We start from the raw sequence: 27,625 nt of genomic DNA on the forward strand, positions 1-27,625 counted from the left end.
CCCCCCCCCCCCCCTCCCAGACACGATGGATAACTCACAATGCAGAGGATCCGTATGAAAACAGAGTGACTTGAGGCATTTCGAGAGTGGCGCCAATTTTTATTTGCTCGTTAAATCGACATGCGATGAGAATCACGATGTTTCAAATCAATCATGAGGAATGAGAGCGTGAGAATTACTCGGTGAATTACTCAGTTATTTTTAAATTTTTCCACAATTTTTGTATTTGTTTTGAAAAACTGTCGGTGAAGAATTTCAATATTGCATTATATCATATTATATTTTATAATTATTATATAATTTTTGTAATGATATAATTCAATATATTGTGTTATATATTATACGATATCAATTCCATCTATATAATATAACCTAGCATAATATAATGGTAATATATCGTGTCTTATGTGATTTGTATATCAATATCGATATATTCATAAATTATATAATGTTTCTTTATTGTTATATATTTTTTATTATGATAAAACTGTCGGTGAAGAATTTCAATATTGCATTATATCATATTATATTTTATAATTATTATATAATTTTTGTAATGATATAATTCGATATATTGCATTATATATTAGACGATATCAATTCCATCTACATATATAATATAACCTAGCATAATATAATGATAATATATCGTCTTATGCGATTTGTATATCGATATATTTATATATCGTATAATATTTCATCATTGTTATATAATTTTACAATGGTATAATATATGTTGCACTATATATTATACGATATTAATATTAATATTGTATACTAGGGGGCTACGCCCCCTGCTCGCTCGGCTCAGCAAACTCCATATGACCCTCATTACCTTATTCTGACCCTTGTGACCCTCATTCTGACCCTCATTATACTCATCGTGACCCTTATTAGGATCCTTAATCCCTTGTTACCCTTAGTTAGGCCCTTAATCTGACCCTCATGACCCAAAGTCTTAATTTCGAGTACCAAATTTTCATCACCAAAAGCAGATTTGGATTTTTATAATATAGAGTTTCTTATATTAATTCAATTCATATAATATAACCTAGCACACAATATTATGATAATATATCGTGTCTTATGTGATTTGTATTCATAAATTATATAATGTTTCCTTATTATTATATATTTTTTATGATGATATAATTTGATATATCAACTGAATTATTAATATTGTATATTTTCCTATCAATTCCATTTATAAAATATAACCTACCACAATACAATGATAATATACACTGTCTTACATGATATTTGCATATCGATATAAAATAATTCGACCACAAAACTAAAAAATCTAAAACCTCTTCCTTTAATGCAATAAAAGAATTACCGTCGCCCCCTCAACCATAAAAAGTTGATGGAATTAAGTGATAAAAATCGTAAATAAAACACGAAATAGAGTTGTCATCCTCAATAAAGAAATACTCGATCGGCAGAAAAGTGTTGAGAGCAGTGAAGAGACGAGTAGCCGTGAATCACACCCTCAACTCGTATTTTACCAGATTCATCCGGTTTAGACGTTTCATTCGCTTCTAGGTACGCCAGATTGAACTGGAAACGCAGAGGCGTCTAGCTGTCTGCCGAGACGGCGAAAAAAATCGTCTCATTGTTTTTTTTTTCTATTTCCTCACCGGCAATCGCGTGCATCAATGGAGATCGATATTTATTTCCGACTCGAGTGTTTATTTTTTCATCCTGACGGTGACGTCTACATGAGTTGAGTGGATAATGCCAGATTATGCCGGACCAATTCCACTTGCCCGTGTGTCAGACGTGTCGATACATAACACTGGAAACTGGATACTACTGCCGGCTATCTTACCCTTGCCGATCAAAGTCTCCAATTTCTCGCCTTATTATTCATTTCTCGGCTGTTGTTCGAGTTGTTTTATCGCGGAAGCAAGTTCCGTTCGGATATCGATATTTTCTTTAATTTTTTTTATTGAAAAGAAATTATTCAAATAAATCGTTTAGAGAACACTATTGATTCAATCATCAAATTCGTCAATTAAATTACGTGAAAAAAAACAACTGAAAAACATTATGAATTGAATCTACTTTCAATTTCACGATTAATCACATGATTCGAATGATTCAACAGAATTATATAATTTTTCCTAATGCCATGGAAATTCTAATGTTTATTAACATAAATTTATGGTTGAGCGTTTGAAGAACGCGTACGCGTGGTGACCGTGACTGTATCTGCGTCGGAGGAAGAGACACATTACGGTCAATCTAACGTTGAGCCACACCGAGGCTAGTCTGTACTTTCGGGGTAGCCGTACGGAATTTTATCCTACGGACGAGAATGCGCGTTACTAACATACATTGAAATTATACACGCTCTTAAAATGGGTGTAATAAACTAATTATTATAGGTGGACTGTGACTAGTGAGTCACGCGGAAATGCTGTTGTTTTCCCTTTTTGTGGGGTCAATGGGAGAGAGGGCGAGAATACATTCCATGAAAATTTAGTTTTTCCCCTTCCCCATTTCCCAATATTATTTACAATTATGAATCGATTAATTCGGATAGAGTGAAATTCCACTGGCCCAGCGAACCTCGAGACTCTAATTTTGTAAATGGCACATAATCTCTTGTGGAGTAATGACAAGGTTATATTTATTATATTTTATTTATGGATAGTATACTAGGGGGGCCTAGCCCCCCTCCCGTTCATTTCGTTCGCCAATCGCGGAGGAACTTGGCCCCTTTGTCTAAAAAACTAAAAAAGATGGAAAGTTTATATCTATTGTATACTATTCGTGTATAGTATACTGGGGGGGCCTAGCCCCTCTGCCGCTCATTTCGTTCGCCAATCGCGGAGAAACTTGGCCCCTTTGTCTAAAAAACTAAAAAAGATGGAAAGTTTATATCTATTGTATAATATTCGTGTATAGTATACTGGGGGGGCCGAGCCCCCTCTGATGACCGAGGACAACCCCAGAAGGGCTTGGCCCCTTTAGTATAAAAGACGGAAAAAGGTGGAGTTCATATCTATTATATACTATACTTGTATTCATGCATAGTATACTGGGGGGGTGGGCAAATCCCCTCCGATGTTCGTGAACGGAATGGAGGAGGCGTGGCCCCCTAGTATAAAAACCAAAAAAGACGAAGGGTTTATATTTACCAGGTAGTATTCACGTATAATATACAAGGGGGGCCGAGCTCCTCAGGGGTTGATGAACGAAGAAAGCGAGGGGTTCAGCCCCCCTAGTATATTAGACATGAATAATACATAATAGATGTTGACTTTTCGTTTTTTTTTGTGCTGTATACTAGGGGAGCTTGGCCACCCTAGTCTACAATTTATATCTATCGTTTATATCTACTGTATACTCCAATGTTGCTGAATGGGCGAGAGGGGCGTGGCCCCCCTAGTACAAAAACCAAAACAGATGAGTCACATCACATAAATTCTAGAAAAAATATTAACGACTTAATAAAGTGTATTTTAGCGAAAGGAGGGCTCAGCCCCCCGCCACTACATGAAAAGTGAAAATTATCAATATCTCGAGATCGGCAGAGTCGAATAAATCCATTTTTTGTCAATTTAAAGATATATTTTCCTGCTTCAAAATGAATATTGATTTCTTCAAATCGCATCATTTCATCAGACGATATGACTGATGTTAAAAAGTCTTTTTTACATCAAATCATGATTTTTTTTTCATCATTAAAAAAATCATGTACATGTGGACATTTCCATGACTGAAATTTTTTTTTAAATAAAACTATCTCCCCCAATCCAATGAAACGATTATACTTCACGAAATGAGGGAGGCATCATTAAAAAATTCAGTCGCAATATTTCCGAGTGTATAATTACGAAACGAGGGGTTCTAGGAATGGAATGAAATTGGTGAAGTTCGTCTGTGACCAACGCCAAACTCTGAAGATACCCAAACGACGGGTGGGAGGAGGGCGGAGGGGGAGCGGGTTGAGACATAAAGCGAGAGGGATGGAGTTGACTGAGGAATCCTATCGATCGCGCCGCACTGCGGGGCTTTATCCCCTCTCATTTCCCCACTCCTTGCCAGCTGGAGCACTCTACCCCCTCCTCAATAACTCTATGCACTTGGGTTTAACCCCTGTGCCCTTTCGATCCACCAGGATTTTCAATTTCTAATCCAACGGGATTTGATCAAATGATTTGAATCGATTGAGTTTTTTCAAATTCAAAGCAGAACAATTTTTTGGTCTCAGACTTTTTGATTGTTGTGACCCTCGTGACCCTAATCTGTGAGAGATCTCCAGGGGGTCCTCAGAGGGTTGTCACCTCTTTCCACACTTGTGACCCTCGTGACCCTAAGCCTTTATTTTTGACCCTCCGCCCTAACTTTTCCCGTAAACACCAAAAAATACGTGAATTGTCATGTCCGTTAGTAAATACTGGAAAATTGTATTACATGGAGGAAAAGTGACAGATTAATTTCCTCAGCATCCCGGAGGGAAGTTTCCGGTTGTAGTTTCCAAGCTTCACCGATTTCAATTACCGTCCATCTCGCTTTACTCGAGTCCCTCGGGTGAGGGCTCATTAACTACCCCTTGGAAATTGTTCGTGCAGACGGAAAAACCACTCAATACACCCTTTATTTCCAAGAAATAAAGACGAGAGTCAAATGGAAATGATGACCATTATCGGGATAATTATTCTAATGGCATTTGTAAGGGAGAAGAATTGATGGAAGTATTCATTACTCTCATTTGAATAGACTGGGGTAGTTATTGTGGGTAAACAAGCGCCATAAATCATCAATGAGACTTGTTTCATCGATTTTTTGGAGGGTATTGAGGGAATGAGGGACGCCTCGAGGGTCATTTCGGCGGGATAGGCGAGGGCAGATGTGAATTGATGAAATTGGGAACGTGGAATTTTTGTCAAGTATGTATTTTCATGGATAATATACTGGGGGGGGGGGCAGCCCCCTCCCAGAGTGGCGAACGAAGCGAGCCGAGGCGTGGCCCCCTAGTATATCATAGTTTTCAACCATCAATATCTTGAGACCGACAAGTTTATATTTATTATATATTATTTATGTATGGTATCCTAGGGGGGCCGGGCCCCCTGCTGACTTCGTTCGCCATCCCCGGAGGGGCTTGCCCTCTCTAGTATAAAGACAAAAAAAAAGGAAAATTTATATTATATACCACTCATGTGTAATATACAAGGGGGCCAAGCCCCTCCGGGGCTGATGAATGAAGCGAGCGAGGGGCTCAACCTCCGTAGCATATTATATATGAATAATACATGAGAGATATAAACTATTAAGACTTTCCTCCTTTTTTGTGCTATGTACGAGGGGGGCCAAGTCCCTAGTACATGACAATTTTTAATTATCAATATCTTGAGATTGGCGGAGCGAAATTGGTAACTTGGAAGTTTATTCAAGATTATGTATTTCCATGTACAATATTTCGGAGGGGTCAGGTCCCTTCAAGACTGGCGAACAAAGCGACCGGGGGGGGGGGCGTAGCCCCCCAGTACAGCATAGTTTTCAATCGTCAATATCTCGAGATCGGTAGAGTGGAATCGAACAATTTTTTTTTCATTTTGAATGTATTTTTTCATACTTTTAAATGAATTTTGATTCATTCAAATGGTATCATCTAATCACAAGATATTGATGATTCCGAAAGATTCATTTTCATAATCGTCCCGATGTGTCATTCTTACGATTAAAAAATGAAAATGAACTAGAAATAAAAATGAATTCCTTCAATCATCATTCGCATAGTTTCTAAGTAAAAAATGGGGGACAACCGGTCAAAATGGACCGCAATTAATCTGAAGATGAGCAACTCAAAGCATCAAAAATTCACCACAACGAATTATTAAAAAAGTTACATCCTGCGCCCACGTACTAGGTACAAATTGGTGTGACTTTCGACAGTCAGTTCAAAGCGGTTTTTCTTTATGCTCTCCTCCACTTATCTGGCATGATCTCCCTCGTCTATTCATCCCTGGACCTTCTTCAAGAGGAAGATCGTCATTACATCCGGGAAAAAAAAAAAGTTGACAACATGAATGAAACCCATACAACCGTTGAAATTATAAATTGTCATAAACGGAAAAAGGGGGAATACAATGGGAATCATCAGATCGACCTGTTTATTGTAGGAAAAAATTCCAGTGTCGAATACGTATATGTGATTTAGCCGGCCCCCTGACACACATTGACTCGTTAAAATAACGACATAATGGCTAATTTAGTGATAATAAGCGACAACTGTATCGTTCAAATTAGCGTCGAAGGTGAGACGAGAGTACCAGCGAACCGGTTACGAAAATTTTCAGACGTCAGAATCTATTAAATTTTTTTAAGGGCCACTGGCGCCACCTGACGGGGTGGTGGAGCAACCGGATGGGTGTACCGGTATTCGTTGGGTTTTTCTGAGAAAAAAAAGTTTTTAATTTTTCAATTAATTGGTTATAATCATTCTGATTGCAAAAAGCAATACGACCGATGAGAATCATATGCCCCAATTTATCAGCTGTTGAATTTTCATATTACAATAAATAATTTGCTCATGTTCTAATTCCCATGCTCATTGAATAACATTTTAATTATAATTACAATTTAATTCCTCTTAGCACACATTTTAGAGTGTGAATTTCTGGAATTCAATCTTTGTTGATACTCTGGTAAAAGTGCGTGCCCACACTGTTATAAATTTTTAATTAGTTCACACGGTAATTCAATTAATCTGTTGTTCATCTCATCAATATAATTCCGTGCTTAGAATATTGTCATCTCGTGTTTTCAACCAAATTAAAAATTAAAACTTCATTTGGAATATTGAGTCACAGCTTCTTTTTATTAATATAAAAAATTTTGTGTTTGGATATTAATATTATTTGTTCAAAGTGAAAAATCGATCATCATTTTCACTATATTGCATTCAGATTCTCCTATCCTTAACGTCAAAAATGTGATATAATCTCATAATCCTATTTATGAAAGGTCATACACATAAATGAACATCGTTAGAGTCGAAATATCTCGAAATTCGTAAGACTGATTCCTCATTGGTTAATCGCATAGGCATGAACTTGGTTAGTTCTCACCCGGGAAATTTAAATACAAATTCGTCACAGTGCGCGCAGCGCACTCCACGGTTTCGTTCTGGCTATTAATTCTAATCAACTTTGTTCGAAGAAAACCTTAGTAAACGCAATATTAAGAAAGTTGAATTATTCTATTTTCCTCTGACCTAAATGATTTGGAAAATTATGATTCATTTGTTCATGTTTCATAGAATGATATTCAATTCTTTTGGTTGTTAGGCGGGCTTCATGAAAATTCGGCGCAAGACGATTGTACTCATGAAAACCGCCTTACTCTCTCCATTCGTTCGAGACATTACTCATGCTTTTTTTTATTTTAGAACAAAATTTTGAGGAATTGAGGACTTGATCATCGTGAATCCCCTGACGGTCCCGATCCCTTGAGATGATTTCATTTCATTAAATTTGAAGGGACAGAGTGGAGCAGGCGCTCTTTTATTGTTTTTTAATTGTTATTTTTTATTTTTACTTTATGGGTTTCTATTTGCGATGACGATGTCATAACGTCGAGACCATGATCGAAGTGGGGGAGAAGGATACAGGGCAGATCGATAAACTCTCGGGAACCTCTGACACAAATCAATGTTAATCGATCAGAATTGTATCACTCCGTATTCGATTCTCCATTTTTAAGCGTTAGGAGATATTTTGGAAATCTAAAGTCACTGAAAGCTCTAGTTCTTCTGCAAGCAGTTGGAAAATTTCAATTTTCGGTTATTCCGAACATTTCTCATGAATCATTTGCAAACAATCGATTTTTCAGGAGGAAAAAAGTTTCTAGTTTTCAGAACAAATTTACTGATTTTACAAAACTCATGGTTCTAATGTGCATCGTCATCAGAATTAGAAACCGTTCAGTTAATATCAGACGAAAAATCTCTGAAATTGAATTGCTACGAAAATTTGAAAAAAATGAGACGCAATTCGTACAAATATCGTATTGATGAGACGTAAATCATGGAGTCCTACCAGGAATCAGGCCAGACTAAACATGACGAAAGATAATCTGAAACCTGCACCGGAATGTGGCGAATAGTTCAAGTTCGCCCAGAGCACTTGCAAATGATCCATATTATAGATACGCATCTATAATATATTGTTTTCTTTTATCTCAACACCAAATGTATTATTAATATTCAGTCTACTGCAATATCCCAGCCCAATTAATTACTTAAAAAATGTGTATTTTGAGTTCCAACGATTGGCTCCCACTTGCCATAAACAATATTCTACAGAATGAACTGAATGTTCTTGAATTGATAACAGTTGCGTTCTTAAACCAAGAATATCCGAGAGAATTAAACTTCAGGACTAATTGAACATTGATTTAACATTAATTGAGTCAAGGTGTCAGGTGATAAAACTTTCAACAAAGCAGTTATGAATTCCCTTGAAATAGAATTATAAACTTCAGGGATATCTCAAAAGATACTTGAAACATGGATTAATTTTATGACGGAAAAAACAATCCAAGTGGCAGATAAAATGAGCTATATTTAATCCTCTATAAATCAAGACCGAGAGAGTGAAAATATATATATTTTTTTTCATTTTGAAGGTATTTTACTAGACTCCAAAATGTAAACTGATATTGATGAGTCGAACTAATTTTCTCCAAATCATAAATCAATAATCATAGATCATGAATCAGAAATCATGAATAATCGATCATAAATCATAAATAATAGATCAAATCATAGATTATGAATGATGAATCATAAATATTAAATAATCTATCATAAATCGTGAATCATAAATCATAAATAATCGATCATAAATCATGAATCATAGATCATTAATGATAAATCATAAATTTTAAATAATCTATCATAAATCATGAATCATAAATCATAAATAATCGATCATAAATCATGAATCATAGATCATTAATGATAAATCATAAATTTTAAATAATCTATCATAAATCATGAATCATAAATCATAAATAATCGATCATAAATCATGAATCATAGATCATGAATCATAAATCATAGATCAGAACTCATAAGCAACAGCTCGTTCAAAGAAATAGAAAGAATTCCCCCAACTCCTCACAAGCTACAAATTTAATTTATCACTGTAATACGTCATCTAGAGTTATCAAACATCTCCCACTGACAACTCATCGATCTGTCGAGACGGAGCACTCGATTCTTTCGTCATCGGCGTTAAATTCGGAATGCTCTCCCCCACGTCACGGATTTTATTTCGAAAATACGAATAATAAAAACGGAACATCGATTTTTTCAAGGGCATGTCTTGACGACCATTCGGGGGAGCACGGGATTGATCAAACAAGTCATACGTACGATATAAGAAATACTTTTCGCCATGAGTTTTCTTTTACTGATTATATTGATAATATCAGTGTTATATTTTATTATTAAATGGCCTTCGGCTGTTGGCTCTTTATGAAATGACAATGAGAATGAAGTCGACATAATTTTTCGAGAAAAATTAATTCTTCATTTTTATCTCTGAAGCACGTGAGTCTATCCGGAATTAATCTTCAGTGAATACTCTTTAATTGTTTGACAGATTATCAAACAATGATAAAGACAACATTGCGGTTTTATCAACGATTAAATTAATTTTATTGTTAATTATAATGGGATTTTTGCTATCTGCTGATTAGATTTGGGAATGTGACCCACGTTTTCATATTTTGCATTCAAAAATTGAGGTTATTCTGATCGAAAATGGGGCATATGAGGGCTATTTCATAGGACTACACGAATTCGGTCTTTCTAAAGTTGAAGAAAAATTAGTTCTTGGAGAATATCTCGGAATTCAGTGAGATATCGAAATTTTTGGTAAGACCTTTTTTGTAGAGAATTTTATCAGTTGCAAAAATGTGTAGACACAAATTTCGGTATTTCTTTTAGATTTCGAGATATTTTCGAAAAACTGTCGTTAAACCCAATTACGCAGAAACGCGTAAAACAAAAATAACTCATCTTCAATCCGGCATAACTCAATATCCGCTGAGTGAAATTTTACAATTTTATTTTCATTCTCAAGATAATTTCAAAACCTTCAAAATGAATCTAAACTCATCAAAATCACATCATTGACTTCGAAGTTATTACCAATTATACCCAAATTTCTAAATTGGGAGAATTCCCCAGAAGTTAAAAAATGATCAGTTTTTGCGAAATATCTCAAAATCTAGCAGAGTTATCAAAATTTCCATTTCGACCTTTTTTGTAGCTGACAAAATTCTCTACAAAAAAAGTAATTACAAAAAATTTTCCATTTCCCTTAGCTTCTGAGATATTTCCAAAAAACTTTCTTGAAACCCAATTTTCCACGAACAAAAAACCCACAAAAAAAACAATCTTCAATGCTCTATAACTCGGCATCCGCTGAGTGAAATCTCCCAATTTTTTTTCATTCTCAAGACAATCCCAAAACCTTCAACACGACCGCAAACTCATAAAAATCCCATCGTCAGCACCTCCGGAAATCTCCGGAAATCCCCACAAACCCCGAAAATCCGGCGCACTTTCACCCAAAACTCAATTCCAAATCCCCCTCCCCGATTCTAATTCCGCAGACCCTTCAACTACCTAATCCCCTCTCAAAAAACCTCACCGAAAGCCCAGAAATAACAACAAACCTCGAGCACCCACAGGGCGTGGTTAACGTCCTCTTACTCATCAATTAATCCCCGGACTGCTGCTGATTCCGCGCATTTCCCGACGTTTCCGTACGCCAAACGCTCCAAAAAACCTCAGGCCCTCACATCCCCGAGCCCAAGGGCGATGTCATCAAGCCCTCAGCCCTCATTTCTCCCTCGCCCCCAATAAATCCCGGAAAAACCGACACCAAAACCCTCCCCAAGGCCCTGCGCAGGCACTTCTGCACGAAAAAAAAAATTCCCGTTCAGCCCCAGGGCCCAACCCGACCTCATCAAGGGCCCGAGTCCATCAGCAATGATTCAATGATTAAAGGAAAAGTCATCGGATACTCACATCAGTGGCGAGACCTCCCTTGCCCGCCATATTGACAACAATAATGGCCGCCGGCCGTGACTACCTGTGTGCACGCCCGTGTCACCTCTCACTTCCACGAAAAAAAAACAATTCCACAGATTGAAATTCTAAAAAACCAATCACCAGATCCTCGAATCCGATGAGATTCACCACTCGGGGTTCACGGGGGTCTCACTGCTTTGAGTTTCAATTTTTTTATTTTTTTTAACGGATTTTAACTTGAGGAAATGGAGACACTCACGACGCACGCTAGCCCCTGACACTCACGGGCGAGGGAATGAGGGGTGACGTCACTCGAGAGGTACGTAACAGCGAGCGCTTACGAGGTGACTCTCTGTCTCAGTCGGGTTTGGGGGGTGGGGGGCCTCGGCCTGGTCGGCACCCTCCCCCCTCCGCGGCGGCGGGGAAGGGGTAACGGTAGTTCTTTCTTTTTTTGTAGTTTTTTTGTTTTTCCTGGGGCTTATCTCGTGGAAGGTGTTTTGTGATCACATATGAAAAAGTTCAATTGAAAATCTAGCAAATTCGCTAGAAAAGCGAATTTGAAAATTTTTTTTTTTGCGATTTTTTTTTCTATTGGAATTCCAGTGAAAAATTGTAGGGGAGGGTTGGGCAAAATGGGGTAGGGTGGGTAAAACGAGATAGTCCAATTTTGCACAAAAAAATTAGAAATTTGTTAAAATCATAAAGACGTTCATTAGGGGAGGTTGGGGTAAAATGGACACTTTTGACTTTTTTTAAAATGTTAATGACGGGTTGAAATGTTGATAAAATTTCATAATTTTTTCTTCATTGCAAAGAACAATTCTCTCCCTTTGTGATGAACCTAAACTGAGCTGAAAAATTCAATAGAAAATGTAGTAAATTCGCTAGAAAAGCGAATTTGCAAATTTTTTTTTTTGCGATTTTTTTTTCTCTTGGAATTCCAGTGAAAAATTGTAGGGGAGGGTAGGGCAAAATGGGATGGGGCGGGTAAAACGGGATAGTCCAATTTTGCACAAAAAAATTAGAAATTTGTTAAAATCATAAAGACGTTCATTAGGGGAGGTTGGGGTAAAATGGACACTTTTGACTTTTTTTAAAATGTTAATGACGGGTTGAAATGTTGATAAAATTTCATAATTTTTTCTTCGTTGCAAAGAACAATTCTCTCCCTTTGTGATGAACCTAAACTGAGCTGAAAAATTCAATAGAAAATGTAGTAAATTCGCTAGAAAAGCGAATTTGCAAATTTTTTTTTTTGCGATTTTTTTTTCTATTGGAATTCCAGTGAAAAATTGTAGGGGAGGGTAGGGCAAAATGGGATGGGGCGGGTAAAACGGGATAGTCCAATTTTGCACAAAAAAATTAGAAATTTGTTAAAATCATAAAGACGTTCATTAGGGGAGGTTGGGGTAAAATGGACACTTTTGACTTTTTTTAAAATGTTAATGACGGGTTGAAATGTTGATAAAATTTCATAATTTTTTCTTCGTTGCAAAGAACAATTCTCTCCCTTTGTGATGAACCTAAACTGAGCTGAAAAATTCAATAGAAAATGTAGTAAATTCGCTAGAAAAGCGAATTTGCAAATTTTTTTTTTTGCGATTTTTTTTTCTATTGGAATTCCAGTGAAAAATTGTAGGGGAGGGTAGGGCAAAATGGGATGGGGCGGGTAAAACGGGATAGTCCAATTTTGCACAAAAAAATTAGAAATTTGTTAAAATCATAAAGACGTTCATTAGGGGAGGTTGGGGTAAAATGGACACTTTTGACTTTTTTTAAAATGTTAATGACGGGTTGAAATGTTGATAAAATTTCATAATTTTTTCTTCGTTGCAAAGAACAATTCTCTCCCTTTGTGATGAACCTAAACTGAGCTGAAAAATTCAATAGAAAATGTAGTAAATTCGCTAGAAAAGCGAATTTGCAAATTTTTTTTTTTGCGATTTTTTTTTCTATTGGAATTCCAGTGAAAAATTGTAGGGGAGGGTAGGGCAAAATGGGATGGGGCGGGTAAAACGGGATAGTCCAATTTTGCACAAAAAAATTAGAAATTTGTTAAAATCATAAAGACGTTCATTAGGGGAGGTTGGGGTAAAATGGACACTTTTGACTTTTTTTAAAATGTTAATGACGGGTTGAAATGTTGATAAAATTTCATAATTTTTTCTTCGTTGCAAAGAACAATTCTCTCCCTTTGTGATGAACCTAAACTGAGCTGAAAAATTCAATAGAAAATGTAGTAAATTCGCTAGAAAAGCGAATTTGCAAATTTTTTTTTTTGCGATTTTTTTTTCTATTGGAATTCCAGTGAAAAATTGTAGGGGAGGGTAGGGCAAAATGGGATGGGGCGGGTAAAACGGGATAGTCCAATTTTGCACAAAAAAATTAGAAATTTGTTAAAATCATAAAGACGTTCATTAGGGGAGGTTGGGGTAAAATGGACACTTTTGACTTTTTTTAAAATGTTAATGACGGGTTGAAATGTTGATAAAATTTCATAATTTTTTCTTCGTTGCAAAGAACAATTCTCTCCCTTTGTGATGAACCTAAACTGAGCTGAAAAATTCAATAGAAAATGTAGTAAATTCGCTAGAAAAGCGAATTTGCAAATTTTTTTTTTTGCGATTTTTTTTTCTATTGGAATTCCAGTGAAAAATTGTAGGGGAGGGTAGGGCAAAATGGGATGGGGCGGGTAAAACGGGATAGTCCAATTTTGCACAAAAAAATTAGAAATTTGTTAAAATCATAAAGACGTTCATTAGGGGAGGTTGGGGTAAAATGGACACTTTTGACTTTTTTTAAAATGTTAATGACGGGTTGAAATGTTGATAAAATTTCATAATTTTTTCTTCGTTGCAAAGAACAATTCTCTCCCTTTGTGATGAACCTAAACTGAGCTGAAAAATTCAATAGAAAATGTAGTAAATTCGCTAGAAAAGCGAATTTGCAAATTTTTTTTTTTGCGATTTTTTTTTCTCTTGGAATTCCAGTGAAAAATTGTAGGGGAGGGTAGGGCAAAATGGGATGGGGCGGGTAAAACGGGATAGTCCAATTTTGCACAAAAAAATTAGAAATTTGTTAAAATCATAAAGACGTTCATTAGGGGAGGTTGGGGTAAAATGGACACTTTTGACTTTTTTTAAAATGTTAATGACGGGTTGAAATGTTGATAAAATTTCGTAATTTTTTCTTCGTTGCAAAGAACAATTCTTTCCCTTTGTGATGAACCTAAACTGAGCTGAAAAATTCAATAGAAAATGTAGTAAATTCGCTAGAAAAGCGAATTTGCAAATTTTTTTTTTTGCGATTTTTTTTTCTATTGGAATTCCAGTGAAAAATTGTAGGGGAGGGTAGGGCAAAATGGGATGGGGCGGGTAAAACGGGATAGTCCAATTTTGCACAAAAAAATTAGAAATTTGTTAAAATCATAAAGACGTTCATTAGGGGAGGTTGGGGTAAAATGGACACTTTTGACTTTTTTTAAAATGTTAATGACGGGTTGAAATGTTGATAAAATTTCGTAATTTTTTCTTCATTGCAAAGAACAATTCTCTCCCTTTGTGATGAGCCTAAACTGAGCTGAAAAATTCAATAGAAAATCTTTTCTAGCGAATGTGCTAGATGTTTTTTTTGTGATTTTTTTTTTCTATTGGAATTCTAGTAAAAATCAAAAAAAGAATTACGCATTAGAACGCGAGTGGTCAGTCGGTCCATTTAGAAGCGGTGTTCAATCTGAAACCATAAGGGTCATGAGGGTCATATGAGGGTTGGCGAGCGAAGCGAGCAGGGGGCGTAGCCCCCCAGTAGAAATATAAAAAATTATTCGCTTGATTTTCTAGTCTACCTGTCCGACTCAACCGAAATTTGTTCACAAAAATGCAAGTGTCAAGTTCATTATTAAAATTTTTAATGAATTGTTCGTTAGCGTAATTACTAGTCGCATTAGCGGAGACTATTTTATGACGGTGGTATTAACTACGGCGTCACTCAGCGTCGAGATATAATTGCTCCGTGTGGGTATGCCGATCTGTACGTATGCCTCATGCAATGGGGATTTTACGAACGGGTGCGGTTCATCGCGAAATTCCAGGGTCGTGACTAAACAAAGAAACGGCGTCTCGAGCTACCGGTGGAATTCAATACTATTGTTTACGTTGTATACTATTGTATTATTTTTCGCGGTTATCATCGATCTCTCGTGTGGACGGACCGAGGGAAGGGTAGATCACTATTTGCGGCAACTGATTCTGGTTGAGTGGGGTCCATCAAGGCCAGTAGAATGCAACAACTGATGATTATCTATTGGATCAGCATTAGTTGTCGAACCTTGACTTTGGTAATGCCGATGATAACCCTGTCGGAAAGCATCTTTTCAAGCTGCACTTGCACGGAGAAAATTATTTGGTGAATTCCCCAACTAGTTGGTGAAAAAATAAACGTTTATAAACAATATAAATAATGAAAAAAAAATACTCGACTACTCTCACTCTCGATAAATAAATTTTGTTAAATGAAAATTAGAGATTTTGAGATTGTATTTGAGTCACGTGGGTAAATTAAATGCGAGGTATTTTTCCATTCAACTGGAGTTTCTTTATTTTTACATTTCCCGATTTTCTAGATGATTAAGGGAATTTTAATTCGGTTTTCTTTCTGATTGGATTTCTTGTTGTCTCGTTGTGTTGGCGACCCCTTTCCTGAGACCGAGCGACCGATTCCATCCCGCTCTCCGAATTTTCTCTCGAGTTAGCTAGGCATAAGTCCGCAACCTCTCCCTCTGATTTTCCCAATCCCAGTTATATTTTTACCCCCGACGGCAAACCAGAGGGAGGGGTATATGCTTTTGACGGTCCATACCACGACTCTTCGATATCTGTGTGGACGAAATTTCGGTTAATTTTGGAAATCGCCGTCACAATTGGCGTGACGTTTATAAATAGAATTATCAGTGGTATTTTGACATCCCAACGGATGACAGTTGACATTCATCAAATCGATGAATTTCCGTTGCGTTGCATTCACCTAAACTTCATGAATTCCATTCGAGGGGAATTCTTCGATTTTTGAAGTAAAAAAATCCTCGAAAATGCAATTTTTATAATTATGCAAATTTCAGGCGGTGGATAATGAAAAATAAAATTTCATCGACACCTCGAATTGAGGAATTCGAGGTGTTTTTTTCGTCCAATTCTGGGCATGAACATTTCATATTCGTTGATGAGGAGAATTTCCAAGGGAGATGGGTTGCTTTAACGAAATCTCAGTCATGAATGACGGTTTGCTGGTAACACAAGGGATCATGTTAGGGGATATGTGGAAATTGGGGAATCGCAGATTCCCAGGGGTAGAGTGAGGCGGACGGGGGAGGGCGTATGCCTGACCCACATCCCTGTGAATCGATCGGGACGCCCCGTCCTCACATTTCCTATATACAGCGCTTTTACTGGAGAAGGAACAAGGAACAGAATAAAACCAACCGTCGATTCAACTTATTATTTTCAAGTTTATTATTCGATTGAGTTATTACTGGCTCCAACGAATCAATGACGATTTTTCTGGGTCTATTGCGTAGAACCTGAGATTCTCCATGAAAGACTCGAGACATTTTCACTTCACATGAATTTAATCCATAATTTCTACATGAAGAAACTTTAAATTAACGAATTCTATTTGAGAAAAAAAATGAACTCTCGTTTTTGGTAAATATCTCGGAACCTATGAGAGATAGAGAGATTTTTGTGGGAACTTTTTCATGGGAAATTTCAAGAGCTACAAAAAAGGTTCAGATGATAATTTCGATATCTCGAATGGCTTTCAAGATATTCGCAAAAAACTGGAGAAGAATCGACGCAGCCTGTTCACTACTTAATTAATTAAAAACTTTCGGCGTTTTAATTATCTCAACATGAGGAACTAATGAAGATTTTCACCAGTAACATTGTGGAGGAATTGGGGTTAAAATGAGTTGAAGAGTGTAAAATTGCCTGAACGTATTTAGCCCTTGACAAAAGCTCCCGAGTGGATTCACTGTATAATGTACTAACGAGGAAACTTTGCAAGAACTCCCACCAATGGCTACGGTATTATGCAAGCTGACGCCACAATTTTCCCCGCTCCCTGCGTTATTCTATTTATAAATAAAATGGGCATTCGTTGGATGCCAAATTATGAACAGGTGCGTCGGATAGTACAGGGAGAGAATATAAAATTAAAAATTACCATGTGAACATAGTAATCGAGGACTACACCGACACAACTTTAAAATTTGACTCATCTGAACCGAATTTTTACTCGTGACACAATTGACCAGTGACGTCGATCCAATCGAAAGTCATCAGTTGTGTTGCATTCCACTGGCATTTATCGATCCCGCTGAACCAGAATTCCACGTCAATATCTTAAAAAAATCCCAAGAATTGGATATAGTGTCTACTCCAATGCCAGAAGTGCTTTTTTTTTTTTTTTTTTTAGGCCTCGGAGTCCNAGGCCTCGGAGTCCCTTTTCGGGTCCCATTCGCCACTCTATCCAACCCTATGCATGCGGCTGTGAATTCTACACTGTACCGCATTCGCATTCCTATAGAACATAGAAGTAGCATGGGGAAACCACAGAAAACCTATGCCGGTACAGGCAGTTCCTCTGTTAGCAACCTCCCGCTCGGCGGAGCCTTCCGTTGAAAAATTCGGTTCCACGGGGAATCGAACTCACAACCTTTCGCACACTAGACTTGCGTCTAATCCACTCGGCCACCGACGTCGGTGCCAGAAGTGCTTACATTAGCTATCCGCCACCTCAAGTCTCTTCGTCCTTGAATGATTATTATGTATCATCACCTTCCTCACTGAATTTCATTACCATATACGTTTAGTTAAATCTGATTTTGTTATCCCCATCACGACCACAGTTATGCTGTAATTAATTATGTATCTTAATTATAGTTTTGTCCCTATAATTGGCCTTGAGCTGTTGGGTCTGTATAAAGCAATAAATAAAAAAAAGAATTCTCCATGAACAAATACAAATACAAAAGATCCAATTGCCCTCAATGGCGGATAATATCCCCCATTTCATCACTCTCCATAAATCCAGAACGCCATGAACGAGGGAATGATGATAGGATCGATGTGAGGGTACTCTTCCATTCAATGACCACGGGAAATGGCTTCTGGATGAGCCTGGATCTCTCATAAATTGTCCGATGGGTAATGAGGGCGAGAATTTCCTCTCCAAGTGGTAACTCACCCCTATCCCGTCCGTATCCACCACTCCTCAACACTTTCTTGAGCTAGATAAATTTATCTCCGAGGGAAGTCCACCCCCAGCAAAGAACTCTTTCATTTTTTTTAGGAAGAATTTCTCAAAGTACTATTTTTATTTATCCCTATAGCAATTCTCATCTACTGAATCCGATATCTGAAGAAAAATCTTGCGGAATATAGTACTTACAAATTTTTTTCATAAATTAAAAGCTCAAACAAATGAATAAATAAAATAAAAAAATAATTTTTAAAAAAATTGACATTTATTAATGAAATATTAATAAATATTATTGATATTAATATTTATTTATATAAATAAATGAGTAAATAAACAAATAAATAATGGAAAATCTCTTCTCCTCACTCGACAATGAAAACAATGATATTTATTAATGAAATATTAATAAATATTATTAATATTAATATTTATTTACTAGGGGGCTTCGCGCCCTGCTCGGTTCGCTCGCCAACCCCGGGGGGCTTCGCTCGTCCGCTCGCTTCGCTCGCTCCCCCCCACTCCAACTGTTAGAGATTAGGAAGTCAAGGAGAGCCTACATTTCATTCCCCCCCACCGCGTTTGACCCTGGGACACCCTCCTCCCTTCTAACCCCCCCGACCTTGGGCACCCCCTGACCGCCCCCCCACCTTTAGGCGTCGCCTGAATTGTCTTAAATTTTGCCCTTATTTTTTTATTATATAGAGATATAAATAAATGAGTAAACAAACGAATAAATAATGGAAAATCTCTTCTCCTCACTCGACATTTATTATAATAAAGCTCATGACCGATTACATTTTTAATTATTTAATCAAAATTATTATTCACAAGTGTTAATTAACGACTCGAGCGTCCAATTCGAAGCAGACGTGGACGTTTTCTTTTTGATCTACCAGAGAGAACGTCAGGTGGAGGTCGACGTTGGGGTACGCCTTGAGGATCGGCATCTTCAGCCCGTACGAGATCAATTCCCCCTTTTCCAGCGGACATTCGCCGTTGGTGAGTGACTTGCAGGCGTCTTGTTCAGGTAGGGGGTAGTTGACGGTTATACCCAGGGCTCTCGCTTTGACTATGGGCTTCAGATCATCGGTGTCAGCGACTGGAGGGGAAAATTGAATTCAATTCAATTGATGATTGATGATGGAGAGTTGAACTTAATTGAATGAACTTTACGCTTCAACTATTTTTTGGAACACTAGCGCAATCCTTTCATTATGCCCTTTTTCCTGTCGGACTCAATATTCCCTTTTTCAATTGATTGTTTATAATCATTCTCATTGCAGATTCTCCCATCCCCAGGAAAAACCCCACTCACCGACATTAAAATCCCACTCAGCCTCGACATTCGTCCCCTTGGCGAATTTACAGGGTGTCTTATCGCACCCTTTGACCCTCAGCCCTTCCGGTGCTGGCCCTCCACTCTTGCACTTGGTGAATGGTGTATCCTGCAGGGAGGCAGCCACGCAGAACCCCACGATAACTAACACTGCACACAAAACCACATTGTCCCCTCACATCAGAAAAATCAATAGTCCTCCATTAAAAAATAGGCGAAACACATTTCAAGTTCATCGCAGCTGGAAAAATTAATCGTCCAAGACCTGTTTTTATTTTAATTATTGAAAAAAAACAATTATTAAGTCAAACAAATTATTTTTTCAATTAGTTGATTAATTTTTTCCGTTAAATGAAGAATTATTATAATATATATTTTTAATTGTTAAAATGAAAAAAAATCATCGAAATGTAAATAAATAAATTAATAATAAGAATGATAACAATGAGTACTTTTCTATTCTTAGGGATATCCAAGTATCTTGTGCAGTTTAGTACAGCTCCCACTATTAATTCAACTATTTTCAATCATCAAATTTGTCAATTAATTGCGTGAAAAAAATTTGAAAAAAATCATGAATATTCAGCGTCTTTAAAATTACATTTTGCACAGGATTATTATTTGCTTAAACATTCGTTGTTTATAAATAAATAATTGAAATTGTTTAAACTTTCGGAAACCTAATTTTTTCAGGCATTAAATCGACTTCTGGTAAAATTCTGAATACGAATAAATTTGATTGTTTATAAATTATTTATAGAAAATGCTCGTAATTTTAAAAAATTGCATGTTTCAAATTATTTCATCACTCTTCCTCCAAAAGTAGACTTTGTATTTTTTTCTGATTTAAAAAAAAAATTTTAATGGTTCAATATCGAGATTGAAATTTAGACCTGCGAAGTTTAAATAAAATCATTGTAAAATGTCCGGAAATTTAGGACCAAGTGGGGCTCAAATGGAACCTCCGATGTTCGATTACAAAATTCGAAAAGTATTTTACAGGTGAAAAAAATAGCACTTGGATATCCTTAAAAATAAACTTGTGAACAAGAAATCTTTCTTCCTGTTTGTCGAAACAGCTTTAAATTATTTCACAAATCTAAACGCATTGAGAGCGAATGTTAACTCCTGTCTCAATGAATAAATGAATGTCTGGCGATCACAAATAATACGCATAAACCGCTGGCCAATGACTGCGCGCGCGAAGCGCATCCGCTTTCCTATTAAAAAAACGTAGAAATTATTGTACATACCTTTGAGTCCCAGCATTTCTCGGGTTTATCAGCGTAACTGAGCTGGCCCCAACTAAATTCCCTTATATACTTTTGATCGCAGATGTATCTAATCGTTCACCGGGCTCTCGATAAATTACGAAATCATCAACACCTGCGTTCTGCAGTATCAAGTGATCGAAATTATCGAGAGATTGGGGTTTAATCTCATCATGATGATTGTGGGGAATTTTTCACGAGTTGGAATCCAAGAATTGTTTTATTCACATGTATGTACTTCAGACGTCTTCAGTTGTCGCAAGAAAAAAAAGGCAGCGGGAAAGGAATGTAGAGAAAAATTCAGATAACTTTTTTTTTCTGGGTCAATGTTGTTTAGGTTCGAACAGTCTTGAAGGTCAAATGGGAGAGATAGGTGAAGGGTTAAATATTCTTAAGGGTTAAACGGGAGAGACGAGCGCAGTAATCAGAAGGGTCAAACGCTCTTAAGGGTCTAACGGGTGCCCTTAAAGGCCTAATGGGCATTCTTAAGGGTCTAATGGGAGAGCGAGGAGAGTGATCACTTCGCTCGTCTCTCTCGTTTGACCCCTCGACTCCTCCGCCTGTCTCTTCCATTTGACCCTTGAGAAAGTTTAATTCTTCTGGTCCGCTCCCTTTTATTGCTCTAAAAAATAATGAACCGTCAAATGATCTTGAGGGTCAAACGGGAGAGACACGTGGAGGGTCAAATATTCTTGAGGGTTAAACGGAAGAGAAGGTGTAGTGGGAGAGACAGTGGCATGATCGTCTCTTCCTTCTGGCCCTTTTGCCCTCTCCACTTGTCTGGGGAGTGTTCACTTGGCTCGTCTCTCCCGTTTGACCCTTGAGAAAGGTTAATTTTTCTGGTCTGCCTTCCTTTATTGCTCTAAAAAATAATGATACGTCAAATGATCTTGACGTATCACTATCAAACGGGAGAGACAGGAGGAGAGTAAAATTTTCTTAAGGGTTAAACGGGAGAGACGAGCGAAGTTTAACCCGTCAAATGATTCGTCCCGTTTAATGATACGTCAAATGATCTTGAGGGTCAAACGGGAGAGACAGGAGGGTAAAATTTTCTTAAGGGTTAAACGGGAGGGACGAGGGGAGTGATCACTTCGCTCGTCTCTCTCGTTTGACCCCTCGACTCCTCCGCCTGTCTCTTCCATTTGACCCCTGAGAAAGTTTAATTCTTCTGGTCCGCTCCCTTTTATTGCTCTAAAAAATAATGAACCGTCAAATGATCTTGAGGGTTAAACGGGAGAGACAGGTGGAGGGTAAAATATTCTCAAGGGTCTAATGGGAGAGACGAGGAGAGTGATCACTTCGCGCGTTTTTCCCGTTTGACCCTCTTGTCTCCTCCGCCTGTCTCCCATTTGATCCTCAATTCTGTTCGACCCTGAAACAGCGAAATTCGCTGCTTTTCCACTTTTTCTCGTGTTCCATTTTGCCCCACCCTTCCTTGTGCATTCCACATAGATAACTGAAGATTGTCTTCATCGAGATTATACTTGTATCGATGCGATATAATAAATTTTATTATTAAATATCAATTATTAGATTATACAAGTTTGTTTATTTTTTGAATGCTTAAAATCTTTGAAATGTTGAGGAAATTGGTCCCCTGATATTCTGCGGATATTTTCAAACATGTAGGGGACGGTGGGGCAAAATGAAACACGGGGCAAAATGAAACAGCAAGAAAATCTTGTGATCTAAGGGAGATAGGAGGATTTTCATGGAAACCTTTTTTGTAGAGAATTTTACAAGCTACAAAAAAGGTCCTCTTCAAAAATGTCCTATCTCCTTTAGATGACGAGATTTTCCCACTGTTTCATTTTGCCCCGTGTTTCATTTTGCCCCATGCTCCCCTATCAATTTCCTGATGATTGTTATCATCGGAAGATTTATTCGGACTTCAGGTGGGTTGTAATACTTAGATAGTAGATGTGAGTGATATTTGGGCCTATGATACGGAGAATAGATTACAATTGCATGGGAATAGTATTTTTATCTTTACGTTTTCTTGCATTTCGGTGGCTTCCAAGTGGGCATTCTCACGAATTTCTCGACGATAATGTCGTGCAGTCTTCTGGGAACGAATTTTAAAAGGGCGTGGTAGTAAGTGTATCTCCAAGGTTCACATCTGAAAATAGAAAAACATTATTATTGTTACAAGCATCTGAAGGAAAACGACGAAAATTTTAGTCTTTGTTTTGGAAATCGGATGAAACGAGATGAAGATGATCTGAAGAGGATAAATAATTTGATGAAATTTTTGAAAACGAAGTGAGGGCGCCGCCATCTTTGAAGCACTTCAGGGCAAGACAAGATGGCGGCGCCCTCACCTCGTGTTTTCAAATAGCTTTTACAATTATTTATCCTCTTCAGATCATCCCCAACTCACTCCATCCGGTTTCTGTAAAATGAACAAATTTTTTCAGCCATCTTTCAGATTTTTCCATCGTCTTTTGGCTGAGAATTGATGTCGCAAACTCTTAAAAACGTCTTCTCCTCACTTGTAAGTGCTTCTCGCCGGCTCCTCCATAATCACATCCTCAAATATCTCAAAAAGCCTCTCATTATTGATTCTCTTTAGGGCATTCTGCTGCGACAACGGCCTCAAGTAATTTCTATATTCATTGAAATATTCCCCATAAACTGATTTCGCCTCTTCCTTCATCGCTTTGTCCATCTTCTCGAAATGATCAGCCTGTCGCAGGAGAATATTGCTCTCCATGACGAAAGAGCCAGGGATGAAAGTCACGACGTCAACTTCGAACTTCTTCAACTCGATCCTGAGGGCAGTCGCCCAGGCAGCCAGAGCTGCCTTGGTCGCTCCGTACGCAGCAACACCGGGTAATGGTTCCTGCGCACAGTGACTCGTGACGATTGTTAATCGACTCTTGTGTTGGCGGAGGAGTGGAAGCATCGACTTTGTAAGTCTCATTGTGCCCAGGAGATTCACCTCTACCTGGTGACGGATTTGAGAGTCTGTCTGCCACTCAAACTCACCGAACACCATTGCCCCAGCGTTATTTACTAATGCTCTCAGACCTGAAAGAAAATTCATCGGATGACGAAACGTGATTTGGAAATTAGGGTCTAGCTTGAAAACGAGTGGGTCTAGGAGAAATGTTTATAGAAACTTTTTTGTTGAGGAGAAAATTTCCAACAAAAAATGTCTTATGCTGTTTTCTTGTAAAATCACTCGTAATTGAGATAAAATCATGTTTAAGGGGGCTTGAAAGTAGAAAAGACTAATGAAGTGCGGAAAAAACTTTGAGTCTTGAATTCTCAGTCAAAAAGGGATGCAAAAATCTGAAAGATGGCTAAAAAAATTGTTCCTTCTGCAGAAATCGGATGCAGCGAGTGGAGGATGATGTGAAGAGGATTAATAATTTTAAGAAATGTTTAAAAACACGAGGTGAGGGCGGCACCATCTTTGAAACCCCTTGAGGCAGAGGAAGGGGGTGTCCAAGCAAGATGGCGGGGCCCACACCTGTTACCACCTCGAATTTTTGAACATTTCTTAAAATTATTTATCCTTTTCCAATCACCCTCAACTTGCTACATTTTATTCCCAAAAAAGGAATAAATTTTTCAAGATATTCTCCACATTCTTCCATCCTCACATTTTTTCATGAATAATCTCAGAAACTAGCGCATCTACGTGAAAACTTCATACGACCTTATCTGAAGCTCACAAAATTCCCCACAAAAAATGTCATATGGAATTTTTTCCCACCTCCAGTCGTTACCCAGAAAATCCAACATTTATAAAACCATAAAAAATTGACTCTTCCTGAAAGAAAAATGAAGATAAAACCACTCACATAAATTGTCTCGTTCCAGGTACTCCCGGACCTTTTCCACAAAGTGCTCCACACTCTCAGCGTCAGTGATATCAATCTCCTGGATAGTGATGCCCGTCTTTACGAGTTCCTGAGCCCCCAAACTGTTCCTTCCATGGACCCCGGCAATCACTCTAGCCGAGAGATTTTTATGGCAGTGAAGGGCGAGATTGTAACCGAGGCCTGAGTCACAGCCAGTTAATACGATCGTATCTCTATGTGTTATTTTCCGGAGGGATCTTTTCGTTAAATAAAAACATGCGACTCCTGTGGAAAATGAAATTGTCTGATACTTTCCCCTTCAATGATTTTCTTTTCTTTTAGAAGCCACTTTGCTTCGATTTTTCGTGAATATCTCAAAATCTGTGGGAGATAGAAAAATTTTTATGGGAACGTTTTTCTAGCTCTTGAAATTCTCCATAAAAAATATTTCAACAAAAATTTTTGCGTTCCCCATAAATTTTGAGATATTCATGAAAAACTAACGCTTAAAAATTTTTTTTTTACTTTTTGATGCAATTGTTTTGGTTTTTCATGAATAACTCAAAATCTATGGGAGATGGAAAAATTTTAGTATAAGGATTTTTTGCAGCTCTTGAAATTCTCTACAAAAATGATTTTGACAAAAATTTTTGCATCCCCCATGGATTTTGAAATATTCATGAAAAACTAAAGCTCAAAAAATTTTTTTTTGTTTTTTTTTACGTAATTCTTGTTTTGGTTTTTCGTGAATATCTCAAAATCTATGGGAGATACGAAAATTTTTGTATGAACATTTTTTGTAGGCCGTGAAATTCTTCATAAAAAAGATTCTGAGGTGAATTTTAGTATTCTCCACAGATTTTGAGATATTAATGAAAAACTGGAGCTCAAACACTGTTGAAACTCACCGGAAGTCAGCAGTAAAGCAGTCGCCGGTGAAGATATACTGCCGCTTTTCCACAGGCACATGACGGAAGAGAAAAAACCAACAGATAAACAATTCCTCCTCAGCAAGTTCTTCATCCCAATTTGAATTTTAAACACAAATAAAAATTAATTCACAGAAATACTTTCTAAAAAATATTGTAAACCACGAGAAAGCGAATTCCGTGAAATATAAAAAAGGGATATTTCCAGAGAAAAGACAATGATTAAAGATATAAAAACGTGGACCACTGAATTCTCCAGCGATCTTCGTTCTCCGGCTGTCGAGACATCGAATGCTTCATCCGAACTCTCGGTCCGAAGTCCCCACCTCCGTCATTCCTGTTTCCCATCCCCTCTTATTTTTTCTCATATTTTTCCCTCCCGACCTGTTTTCACGGGTATTCAGGCCCTCAGAGATAATTTTCGAGTTGAGGGTGAGGACTTGGAGCGCAGCGATGCATCGGGAGCATTAGATTAAACATAAGTTTGTAGACTCAGTGACAAATGGATCGATTCCTGACCCTCGGTCTTTTGAAAATGAAAACGGGTCCGGGGGTTCGGAAAATTTATCTCCGGGATTTTATCAAGATTTTGGGAGAGGAGATTTTTTTGTGGATTTCAACGATTTTTCGTTTTTTCCATCTTTTCAGATTTTATTTTTTACTTTTTAAGATTAGTGAACAACTAAATAAAATGAATTAAGTAAATTGATAAATAATAATATTTATTCATAATTTATTAATAAATTAGTAAATTTTTTGTTTTTTCCAACTTTTCAGGAGATTTAATTTTTTATTTTTAACATTAGTGCACAATTCACATGAAAAAATGAAATTGAAAATTAATTTTTTTTCATGAAATAAAAATGGAAAAGAAATTACACAACTGATTTTTTGATAATAAATTATCACTTTCTTCTGTTGAATATTTATCGTTTCATATTATTTTGTTCAATTGAATTATATTTCTTCTTCAATCAATCATGTCAGATTATTTGTGAAAATTCTTGTATAAATCAAATGAAAGCATGCCGTTATCGATATTATCTCGGAACGGAAAATATCGATGTCAATAAAAAACGAAAAAAGTCATTCGATTCGGTGATAATTTTTTTCAAAGAAATAAAATAAAATTGAATGAATTATCGCGGAGATAATTCCCACGACTCCTCAAGGTCCCCAGCCCCTCCCAAATACATCCGAAATATGCAAAACACCCGAGTTGATTTTCATATTTGAATTTCAAATGAAAAGCCGAGATTTCTCAGCTGATTCCACGGGTTCTCTTCGTCTATCCGTTGTCGTTATATCCTCTAACGGTTGTAGAGGCAAGCGCCATTTCCACGGGTTCTCCAGGTATTCAAATTCACACGTGATTTTTTTTCTTTTTTTCCTGCGGCTGAGGCTAAAGATAGATTATGGGCAGTGTCAGCAGCACGTGTTTCGGTTAGAATGTATTTCTGACGTGCGGAAAAGATTCAACGAGGTCTCCTGGACGTATCGAATTCGATATAGGGTTGAAAAAATCTGCAGAATGGCTTGAAAAATTTGTTCATTCGCTGGGAATTGGATGAAACGAGATGAAAGTGATCTGAAGAGGATAAATGATTTTAAGAAATGTTTGAAAATGCGAGGTGAGGGCGCCGCCATCTTGGAAGCACTTTAGAGCAGTACAAGATGGCGGCGCGCTCACCTCGTGTTTTCAAACATTTGTTAAAATTATTTGTCTTGTCCAGGTCATTTTCAACTCGCTGCATCCGGTTTCTGTAGAATGAACAAATTTTTTGAAACATCTTTCAGATTTTTCCATCCCCTTTTGGCTGAGAATTCATGGTGCAAAGTTTTCCCCCATTTCAGTAGTTTTTTTTTACTTCGAGGCTTCTTAATAATGGAAGTATCTTGATTATGAGTCATTTTACAAGGAAAGACCATCAGGAATTTTTTGTTGGAAATTTTTTCCT

At 37.3% G+C, this 27,625-nt stretch overlaps 3 protein-coding genes across 6 annotated transcripts in view; all 3 read right to left on the reverse strand.

Moving 5' to 3' along the window:
- The window catches only part of LOC107043645 (sodium/potassium-transporting ATPase subunit alpha), a 46,686-nt gene extending 35,337 nt beyond the window's left edge, over window positions 1-11,349 (reverse strand). For 3 of the 4 annotated variants that reach the window (XM_015265216.1, XM_015265215.1, XM_015265214.1), the window contains exon 1: window positions 11,060-11,349. In XM_015265216.1, the coding sequence (XP_015120702.1) occupies window positions 11,060-11,089 (30 nt within the window). In that variant the 5' untranslated portion in view covers window positions 11,090-11,349. The remainder of the gene's footprint in view (window positions 1-11,059) is intronic. The other variant, XM_015265219.1, reaches the window with a different exon arrangement.
- Window positions 11,350-19,078: 7,729 nt separating this feature from the next.
- LOC107043622 (NPC intracellular cholesterol transporter 2) lies at window positions 19,079-21,013 on the reverse strand. The gene is made up of 3 exons (XM_015265187.2): window positions 20,909-21,013; window positions 19,635-19,805; window positions 19,079-19,418 (listed from the first exon to the last, which is right to left on the reverse strand). The coding sequence occupies exons 1-3, from the start codon at window positions 20,922-20,924 to the stop codon at window positions 19,153-19,155; spliced, it is 453 nt and encodes a 150-aa protein (XP_015120673.1). The 5' UTR covers window positions 20,925-21,013; the 3' UTR covers window positions 19,079-19,152.
- LOC107043621 (estradiol 17-beta-dehydrogenase 2) lies at window positions 20,927-25,936 on the reverse strand. The gene is made up of 5 exons (XM_015265186.2): window positions 25,647-25,936; window positions 24,739-25,023; window positions 23,422-23,959; window positions 22,923-23,048; window positions 20,927-21,048 (listed from the first exon to the last, which is right to left on the reverse strand). The coding sequence occupies exons 1-5, from the start codon at window positions 25,759-25,761 to the stop codon at window positions 21,024-21,026; spliced, it is 1,089 nt and encodes a 362-aa protein (XP_015120672.1). The 5' UTR covers window positions 25,762-25,936; the 3' UTR covers window positions 20,927-21,023.
- Between the last annotated feature and the right edge of the window lie 1,689 nt (window positions 25,937-27,625).

Source organism: Diachasma alloeum, unplaced genomic scaffold (assembly GCF_001412515.2).
Source record: "Diachasma alloeum isolate Michigan unplaced genomic scaffold, Dall2.0 Dall_scaffold_00608, whole genome shotgun sequence".
Taxonomy (NCBI): Eukaryota; Metazoa; Arthropoda; class Insecta; order Hymenoptera; family Braconidae; genus Diachasma; species Diachasma alloeum.